General features: G+C 28.1%; 1 protein-coding gene across 5 annotated transcripts; it reads left to right on the top strand.

The window, feature by feature from the left end:
- The first annotated feature begins 220 nt into the window (after positions 1–220).
- Positions 221–9,799, top strand: LOC145185617 (coiled-coil domain-containing protein 138-like). Of its 5 annotated transcripts, none has more exons than XM_090077896.1 (17): positions 221–882; positions 1,004–1,041; positions 1,261–1,332; positions 1,482–1,634; positions 1,730–1,828; positions 1,919–1,996; positions 7,055–7,121; positions 7,205–7,233; positions 7,311–7,472; positions 7,728–7,844; positions 8,201–8,260; positions 8,441–8,543; positions 8,622–8,677; positions 8,757–8,825; positions 9,029–9,080; positions 9,339–9,477; positions 9,560–9,799. In XM_090077896.1, the coding sequence occupies exons 1-17, from the start codon at positions 753–755 to the stop codon at positions 9,708–9,710; spliced, it is 1,575 nt and encodes a 524-aa protein (XP_089934022.1). In that variant the 5' UTR covers positions 221–752; the 3' UTR covers positions 9,711–9,799. The 5 variants fall into 5 exon arrangements, with proteins under 5 accessions (XP_089934022.1, XP_089934024.1, XP_089934023.1 ...); XM_090077899.1 differs by having other exon boundaries at positions 745–882; positions 1,004–1,099; XM_090077898.1 differs by lacking the exon at positions 1,730–1,828.
- Positions 9,800–10,292: the final 493 nt, after the last annotated feature.

Here is a 10,292-nt window from a genome sequence, read left to right as displayed (position 1 = left end):
ACTAGATGTTGTTTGTCATTTTAAATTGAATTGCTTAGAGTAAAGCCAACAGTCTTAAAATGTTTTGTGAAAAATCCCCTATAACATTGATACAGTAAAATTAAAAATTATTTAACAGGTTTGTTGGAATATATTTTATTACAAAGTATGTTTATTAAATATTTGTTATATACTTCAGTATATAACAAGTACTCTTTCTATCAGTTTCTGTGTTTCTGTCTGTCCAGAATACTTGTAATATAAGTATATAAATGTTTACACATGTATTTGAATCAATTGGTTTAACATATTTGTGATTTTAATTTCTTGAGACTAAAATGAAGTGGAAGTAAAAATCATATAGTTATATATACAACATTTCATTTATGCATATGAAAACATGTATATGTAAATATATAAAAATCATATATGAAAAATTAGGAGCATTTAAATGAATCTACAAAATTATAAATGTCAATTAAATGCATAAAGTTACACTGCATATAAAACAAGTATAGAGATAAATGTATGTGTATATTGCAGCTTATCAAACCTAAATTTAGTTTGGTAAGCAATTTCCTAATTAGTTTAGTGAAGTTTCATTTCCCATTTGGTATCAGTAAAAAAGTAGGTAGAAAATTGACAGCAGCCAGCATTCTTCTTTTTCATTCTTGTTCCAAAATTTTTTTAATACATGTAAAAAGTAAAAAAATATAAATTTTGAATAAGATTTTTTTCTATTTACAAACTTTAACAAATTTATGTAGCATGATATGAGCAAAACTTACAATTCAGCGTTCTACCAAGAATGGTATCAGCAATGTTTAAAAGATTTATGTAAATCGTCATTAAATCTTTTTCAACACCAAAGAGATAATGAAAGGAAATCTGATTCTGATTTTAGTATGTTGAGTTTAAGGTTATTTTGTTAAATAAATCTTTTTTGGAATTAAATAATTTTTTTTTAAAAAGAATAAATTTCTAAAAAATATTTGACTAATCAGCTTTGAGTCTTTTTCTTTAGGCAATGAAGCAGAAGATCAGCATGCCTATACTTCAGAAGTAAATTTATGTGATTCTCTTATACAATCTCAGAGTATTCACTTTCTTAAAATATCAAGTACTTATATATCAATAAAATTTTGATGTTTAAAAATAAAAATTTTTATAGCAGTTGTCAATGTATTAGGAACAATCAATTTACAATGTGCCTATCAATTCACAAATTGGAAAACATCATTAAATTACATTTTAAATGTTTAAAAAAACAATTTTGTTTAGGTTTCTTTTTGCGAAAATAAGCAAATAGAAAAGATCCATGGAGAGCTTTCAGAGATTAGTAGAAAATTGCAGGTTAGTTAAACTTTTTACAAGATCATTTCAAGTATTATATTTAAAAACTACCAAGTTTGTATTTTGAATTTAGTTAAGCTTTTTTCATTTGTTTGTTAAGAAAACAAAACTTTAAAGCAATCAAACTGATAGTTTAATCAAATATTTAGTATGAGAGCAAAAAATTGCATCTAAAAGAAATAATGCTGAATGAAAAAGAAACTAAATTAATTGACATTGAAAAGAAACTTGCTGACTATGCGCTTTCTTTGGAAGAGATTATTGAAAATTCATTAAAAAAAAAGTCTCATGACTTAGAAGAGGTAACAGTTAAAGTTTGATGATTTTTCATTATGATTGAATTTTGAAAAAATTTTCTAAAATAGGAATTTTTTCATATGTGTGTACATACTTTCAGGAGTACATCATAAAAATACAAAAGATGCAAGAAGAAAACAAAAAATTTAAAAAATCATTTCAAATGTTAAAGAACGCAGGTGACAAAATGAAAACAAAAGTATATACACAGAATTTTAAAATATTTTTTTTTGAAATCTTAGAATTACTTAAATTTGGGATTTGTTTATTAGTCAGTTTTTTTTCTTAGATTTTGTTTGATCAAGAGAAGCTACAACAAAGTGAAGAGAAAAGTATTTCTCAACAAAATAGAATAATAAATTTGCAGGTATATTATTTGAATAAATATTATGAAGAAAAAAGTTTCTAAGACATGTACCAGAAAAAATCTGCGCGGACATTATAAAGGATATTTATCTAACTATTGTATTTCGATATTGAATGTTATGTATATTTTGAAAGTACATATATTAATATTTTTAAATTTCACTTAAGAAAGTTTGTGAAGTTTTGTACGTGAGAACGCACGCACTTTGTGTTTTACACTCGACTTCAGCTTTTGCACAGTCTTCGGCTGGACTTTCTTGGTAGCACTCATCCATTTATTTTTGAAGTCTTTAATGTTTTTGGCTTCTTTTACATTGAACCTTAGTTTTCTTTTGACAAGAGCCCAATATCTTTCGATAGAACGTAGTTTGGGACAATTTGGTGGATTGCAGTGTTTTTCAATGAAATCTACTTTATGTTCTCTAAGCCAGTTTAAAGTTGTCCCAGAGTAGTGACATGATGCTAAATCGGACCAAAATAACGGGTTACCCGTGTGTGTTCTTAAAAACGGCAAAAGACGTTTCTTGAGGCATTCTTTTATGTATATTTTGGTGTTAATTGTTCCCGTAGTCACAAAACAAGAGCTTCTTTCACCACATTCACAAATTGCTTGCCAAACTAAGAATTTTTTAGCGAATTTTTGCATTCCAATGCATTTATATTTGGAATTCAGTTTCTTGCGATTAATTGCTGAATAATATTGGTGTCCTGGAAGAGATCAGAAATATGCAGCACAATAAGTTTCATCGTCAATAATCAAACAAGATTTTTTAGCACATAATTTTTTATAGAGCAGCTTTGAACATCGAATTGCAACATTTTCTTGCTTTTCTTCACGACGAGGAACTTTTTTCTTTTTATAAGATTTATAACCACAATTTCTCTTTACTCTTTGTATAGTGGAAGCACTTGTCTTAAATTTATTCGCTAATGTTCGAACAGAAATCTCTGGTTTTCTGTCTAAGGCATCTTTTACCTTTTTACCAAGATCTCGTCTAACAAAACATTTTTTTCTTCCACTTCCTGATTTTCTTATGATTGTACCAGTGTCCTTAAATCGTTTCACAACGCTCTGCACTGTTCTCAAAGCAATCTGTAGCTCTTTAGAAATTGTTTTGTTTGATACACCAGGATTTTCAACGAGAAAATGCAAAATTTTTTCTCGCTTCTTATCTTGATTTGATGACATTTCAATTAAAGCTAATTGTTTTAATAACAGAGTTGTTTAAATTTTGAACAACATTAATACAATCACATTTTAAAACAATTAGCTATTTTAAATGATGTACGGTTTCCGTAAACACCACATCAGAACACGCGCAGATTTTTTCTGGTACTTGTCTTATGTTTGTACCCCTAGATGCAGGAAGTATGAGAGGTGGTATTGCAGCATTGATATTTGTTTGAAGTCACTTTGCTGTTGATATTGATAAAATAATAAACCATAAAGTCTCTTTGAATGTAAAAGTAAACTTTTGTGATTTTTCATTCAGATCTTGTTTTTAAAATGAATGTAATGTTTAATTGTAAGAAGAATATCTAAAATGTAAACTTTAATAACTATTATCATTAAGGCAATTTTCTAGAATGTTAATAAGACATTCCCGATGAAATCTAACTTTAGTGTGCTCTCCTACATGGATTGTGATGAAAGTAAACAAATAGAAATGAACAAAGTTATTAAAAAAAAAAAAAATCACTAAGGTTGTAGCAGTGGCATAACCTAAGCAAATCATGCATGAGAAGACTTAAGTTAATATTCTCCAATTTGTAATTAATGTTTATATTAATTTACTAACAAACAAAATATTCAACACTTGTACAAGTTTATAAGAATAAGTGTTCCTTAAGAAATTGTCTAATCAACTTGTTTTTTTTCATTAGTATTTTTTCTCTTGCTTGTATCTAACCCTAGAGCAATGTTAGGACCATTTTGTAGCATGGCATTTAAAATATGCTTTCAGATTTTTTTAATAGTTACCTTTTTTAAATTTTTATCTAGTCAATCTGTTAAACTGACCTTGTTTTCTTTCCATTTTTCTGGAGCAATTTTAGATATTAAACCATACCGTACTAATGATGTACTAAGTTACAATTTTGGATTGTTATTATGAAGTCAGTCAAACTTCTTCTGGGATGAAGGAATAATTCCCAATATTTGAAAATGAAAACTATTTGAAGATTAAAATTTTCATTAAAACAGTAAACATTTTTAACAAACATGCTGCTGAGTTATGTTCAGGTTTTTATTATGAAAGTAAAACTAATGTATTTAAAACATTGAGAAAATTTTTATATTTTTATATACAAAATATTTGCTTAGTTTTAAGATGAAGCAGTGCAAAATGAAATTTTTGACATGGTTGAAACTCATAGAAAAACTCTTGTTTCAATACAAAGAATAACTTTTTTTTATTGTCTCATACAACACCTCGTCAGAATAAAACTATATATATTTAATTAATATATATAGTTTTATTATACTTATATATATAAACTATATAAGTTATATAAACTATATATAAATAATTAATTCATATTTTAAAAGTAAAATATAGTTTTGTTGATAGAAAAAAAATGCATTTTGAGTATTTTAAATTGATACAAAATGTTCCCCATTCCTCTCCTGCTTCCTTCACCTCCATATATGATATCTTTTTTTTGGTCATACAAAATTGTTTTTAGCCCTTACCTCATAACCCAAGAAAATCCTTTGGATAGTTGAAAGAGTATATTTTGTAGTTTACAAAAATGTAAATCTTGAAATTAGGCATTAAAGTTAAAGAGATTTGCATTTAAAGTCTCACCAAAACTAAGGTGGTTTTAGGGCCTAAACTCAGTTTTGCATTTTAACAGCATCTTCTTTGATTCATTTTCTTTAATTATATCAATGAGCTTGTTTATTAATTCTTTAACAAAGATGTTTTTATATCTTATATAACAGGTGTTTGAAACACTTTTTTGACAAAGATATTTTAACATCTTATATAAAGATCAATTTAAGACTAAAATTCTTTTTAGTTTGAAAGGGTTAGAGAAAGATCAAATTATGAGAGGCAAGTAGCAATAACTTTTTTTAAAATTCTCTATTTAATAACAAAAATCCTTGTAAATAATTAGCATAAGAGGAAATTAAGTGGATGCTTTACATATGCTTGGCATTGAAGTCTGCCAAACAGTGTTTTAATCTTGTTCCGTAGTTTTGATTTGTGAAGTCACATTTAAATCAATCCAAATAATCTTGAAAAATGTGGTGGAGGGCTTCGATAGCCAGTTTACTGTAGTTCTAAGTAAGCATCCTTTTCTCTGAAGAAGTGTTCAACATGATAAAAGACAGCATGAATTTTTGGAGTTGTGTTAAAGTTTGCTGAAAGAAATAAAACTTTGAGTTCTTGAATTTTTCTTAATAGTTGAGACACAATTTTTTTTGAGCAGCTGTTGATTAACACTGGAAGCTTTAGAACGGTTTTGGCAAAGAAGATTTTTTAAGGATGTTGATGTTTCTGATTCAGAAAAGTCTGAGCTCATAATTTCTAAGCTCACCTTTGAAAACTCTTACCTCCATCAGTTTTGGTAATGTGATTCAAAAGAATGTCTCTTTTGCTCAGCATTTTCTCATTGACCTCTCTGACACTTTTGCATTGAACAATTGTTTTCAAATACTTATTATCTTTCTCTGAGTCACACATCAACATCATGAAGATATTCTTTAGATAAGATTTCAACATCATGAAGGTATTCTTTAGTTAGTTTTTGTAATTTTTCACAAAAATTTGTTTGAACTAGTTTTTTTGCCACTAATACTATAAAAGTAAATGCCAGCTTATACATTTTGTTGATAGCCAAGTCAGTATTGACCTGAACTTGCATCATATATCCTGCTGTACTGTTTGGGCTTGCTCTGCTACATTCAGCTGTTTTTGATGATCCTAAAAAACAAAAGATAATCAAAAATGGTATCAGATGCTTGTTAATAGATTACATTTTACCTAATTGGACTGGAAAATAATTCCCACCAGAAGCTTGACAGTGTTAAGTTGTTCCTTCGGAGAAGCTGGAGCTGTACAGAGAGCATGTTTGGAAATAGTTTCAGAAGCCACCTGGTTTTTTGATGCTAACTCAAATAGATTTTCCTAAAGGGTTGATTTTTTTCAGGAGGCTTTCTCTTGCTGACACTTGTCAGACAACTTGAACAGCGGTCCTCTATCTTGCCGTTCTTTTTTTTTTCTCTGAATCACTTGTTGCAGTCATTGGATGAACAGCTTTTTCTTTAACTCTAGCAACATCAAAAATTAAACACTCACAAATGGTAGTTGCCTGTGTTTCTTTATATAATCTTATAGACTTAAAATCAAAAAGCTCTGGTAGTGGGGCAGAATGCCCCTCAGTTAGCTTTTTGATAGATAATCTGCAACTTTTAAAAACACCTGTTGGGATACAGGTATTTTTAAAATCAATATTCTTTTTCAAGACTTGCAACGCTTCTTGCTTAACAAATTCAGTTAATTCTTGTTGAGCCTTTAAGAACAAATAAAACAGACAATTTATCAGTTTTTTTTATGGTTTCTTATTAGAGGTATTTTGATGAATGATGCACTTTTGTTCAAAACTCATAATTATATGCCTTAAAATGTACTCTTCTCAACTAGTTAATCCTTCAAAATTACTGCCAGATTGATTAGATATTTTCCCTAATTCTTAAATACAAAATATAACACAATCAGATTGGATCTCCAGCACAATAAATTTCTTCAAAAAATGTATAATTTAAACATTACATGCTGTAAAAATGCAAAACTGAGTTGTTATTTGTGCTAAAAAACAACCTTATTTTTGGAGAAATTTAAAATACAAATTTCTCTGGCATACTTTGATGCTTGATTTTAAGGTTTATATTTTTGAAAACTACAAGGTATGCTCTTTCACTCACCAAATGGATTTTCTTGAGTTATGCAGTTAGAGTTAAATGCATTTTTGGGGAACACTGATGCATGTATGTATGTGTGTATGTATGTATATAGTTTTTGTATTAAAATTAGTAATAAAATGTTTTATTTAGAGACAAAATGATATTCTAAAGCAGCAGCTAAAAGAACAAGAGACTGCAAAGACTAGTTTGCATACAGGTTTGAAGTGGCATTTAAAGCATAAGAATTTATAAAAGTAAAAAACAGTTTTGCATTTTATTTTTTTTTTGTTTACTTTTCAGATTTTAAGACTGAAGAAAAAACGAGCAAAGTAAGTTTAATACGGTATCAATAGTTAATGAGTTAAAATCAATAAAGATTTTTAATTAAACTTCTTATTTAATTTAGCCCTTTAAAGGTGTCTTCATTAGCTTTGTTGGAACTGTATTACAATGGGTATCAGAAAGTCATTTAAAAGAGATAGTTCAAAATTTAATTGCCAACATTAGACATGGTGGTCAACTTGATTCTGATGTAAACTTTGATATTACTAATGAAAGGTGTATGAAGGTAAAATACCTCTTAAATGTTTAATTTTATTTGGCATCAAATATTTTCATTATAAAGTAGCATCATAAGATTTTTTTAAAATTTGATTTAAATCCTTGTGTAATAATATAGAGATATGTAACGATAGAAGAAGTTTTTGCTTCTATTACTTTTTCTTGTTCTTTGCTTCCAAATTATTTTTTCTCTTCTATAAAATTTTCATAACATGTGCTAGGTATAAAATACAAATAATAGAAATGTTTTTTTTTTTTTAAGATACTTATAACCTTTCCAGATCTTTTTGAGTACATAACCCAACAAGAAGCTCAACTTTCAATATTACAGTTTACCTATTGGTCTCTTCTCCATTCACACCTCACAAAAAGTTCCCAGGTAGAGGTTTATTGCAACTCATGTTATTTTGTAACTACATTTTAAATTACCATAGATCTTACAAATATATTTTACATATAAGTAACTAGAAAAAATGTAATTTAAGTTGCAGGATCAAATTCTTAGGCAGTTGACAACTTCATCCCCACTCCTAAAAAACATTTAACAATTTGTTTAACACCAAGTTGACATCCCTCCTAAAAAACATTTAACAATTTGGATTTTAAGATTAAAAGTATATTAAATACTGAATGAAGAACTGATTTTTTAACAGTTTGTTTTTAAAAATATTATTTCATTTTTAAGTTTTAAAGATTTACAGTAGAAGGCTATCAATAAATTTTTGTTTTCAATAGAAGGCTATCAATAAATCAACACTTCGCAGAATCGGTGAGCAAATTTATAATCAGCAACAAGTAAGTTGTTCAGTACTCACAATTTCTTTTGAGTTTTTTTTATTTTTTCATTCTCTATCAATCATATATTTTTCATTCTCTATCATATATTTTTCATTCTCTATCATATATTTTTCATTCTCTATCGTATATTTTTCATTCTCTATCATATATTTTTTCATTCTCTATCGTATATTTCAGAAACCATCCAGTAAAAGTGCTTGTACAAAGAAATTCTTTAACAGCGATGATCCCCACATAAAGCTACTTTCCTGCTTGATCATTTTATTTACAATAACTCAAGGTAAAATGTTCTTATTCAATTGCTTTTGAAACGTTTTGTTTATGTTCTGAAAAATTTGAAACTGTTTTTTGCATTTAGCTGACATTTTATCTCAAGCATTTCACTGTTTGTGCATTGAGTTGCGTACTGACAAGGTACTTAAAGTTTTTATATTAAAAGCTCTTTTAAAAAGTGGTTTTCTTAATTGTTGCATTGCATTTTGTCAACTTATAGGTGAAAGAGTTGTTTTTATGTTACCATGCTACGTTTGCCCTTTATCCTCTATTTAAGCTTACCAATAAAGTAAGTATCTATGTAGTTTATCCATATAAAAAAAACTGGATTTTTTGCAATTCAAAATTTAATGTTTGAATGGAAAACATTTCTTTACTCAGGCACACTCATATTAAAACAAATGATGTAAAATTAGCTCGATGTTTTTTGCTTGTAAGCTCACGATCAAAATCTCTATTGAAATTGAAATCCTGATATTTTATCTATTTTAGGTCAATATGGAGTATACAACAGATGTTATAATGGAGCTCTCTTCAGAAACTGGTATGTGTAATCTTAAAATCTATGTTTTAAGAATTTGATTTGCTCGAAACTCCGACATTATTTCGACTTAATGACGTACCGAAAGGTATTTAACCGAAGATATTACTTTAGTGCATAAGAATGTTGCAGTAAGAGTTATTTTCAGTGTTCAAGTTCAAGTTTAAATTTTAGAAGCGATTATCAAGTTAAGCAAGTTTAAAGTAATTAGAAGCGAAATTAATTGCAATAAGTATGACTATTTAAATTTCTTCCTTTTAGTACATTTACGTGGATTTCTTGAAAGTGTAAGCAACGTTGAATGGATTCAGGCTATACTTACAGTTATGAAAAGCTACAATACTGATGTCAAACTAATCGAAAAGTTAAGTCTGTTGCTCCAAAGGATATCTAAGATCAGGTAATTGTTCAGTTCTATTCGCTATGCAACAGTTTATTTTAACAAATAGCATTCATCCATAAACACCTGTCTGTTCTCTTAGGTCTAACAAAACAATATTCGATGCTTTGCAAGTAAAAGACAGTGTTATCGAACTTTTGCGTTTATGTAAACAAGAAAATATTCAGTTAAATTTAAGATCGGTTCTGTTTAATATAGAATCTATGAAGTCAAGAAGAAAATGTGTTTCTTGATTTTCTGGTGTTATTTGGACTGTTTAATTATTTAAAAATACTTTAATGTAATAAAACTAAATTATAAAAAATGTCAGTTTTAATGAAAATTTTTTTCTGTATTGTATGTCAATCGCTTTTCTTGCATCTGTCAATCACTTTTCTTGTGTCAAATTTGGGCGCGGGATTTTGTTGATATTTTAACAGCAAAAAAAGGTGTTTTCACTTGAACTGCGTAATATTCAATCTTTAACCGGCAAAGCGAGACAAAAGCGAGACAGGACATTTATGCAAAGACTATTTCTATTACACGGCAAAAAATCATGCTGGCAACTTTTAAACCTTTATTTTTGTGAAACACAATATGCTAAAAAAAGCATTTGCTAAATATTTTGTTTTCTGTTTCCTTGAAAAATCGTGTTTTTTTAATATTCGGCTGTCAAAGGATATTGAACTCTCTCAATTGAAGATTTAATTCAGCTTTGTTTTCTCGCTATCAGTACAAGTTGTGATCATCATGTAAGTTTTATGGTTGTTGCTCATGACCAGACTCTATGTAAGCATCTGCGTCTCGAAATGAAAAATATCGTTTTAGGCACTATC

The sequence above is a fragment of the Hydra viridissima genome, unplaced genomic scaffold, assembly GCF_058129835.1.
Source record: "Hydra viridissima isolate aposymbiotic clone 2 unplaced genomic scaffold, HvirCarnegie_v1 scaffold_2, whole genome shotgun sequence".
In the NCBI taxonomy this organism is placed as follows: Eukaryota; Metazoa; Cnidaria; class Hydrozoa; order Anthoathecata; family Hydridae; genus Hydra; species Hydra viridissima.
Note: the sequence above shows the minus strand (reverse complement) of the source record. Positions and strands in the feature narration are given on the sequence as shown.

Bases quoted from the DNA above. Each gene is read 5' to 3' on its own strand.
- LOC145185617 (XM_090077896.1), top strand. From the start codon at position 753: ATGAGCAAAACTTACAATTCAGCGTTCTACCAAGAATGGTATCAGCAA. The intron at 7,473-7,727 runs GTAAAATACCTC...TTTTTTTTTAAG, and splicing joins CTAATGAAAGGTGTATGAAG to ATACTTATAACCTTTCCAGA. The intron at 9,478-9,559 runs GTAATTGTTCAG...CTGTTCTCTTAG, and splicing joins CAAAGGATATCTAAGATCAG to GTCTAACAAAACAATATTCG.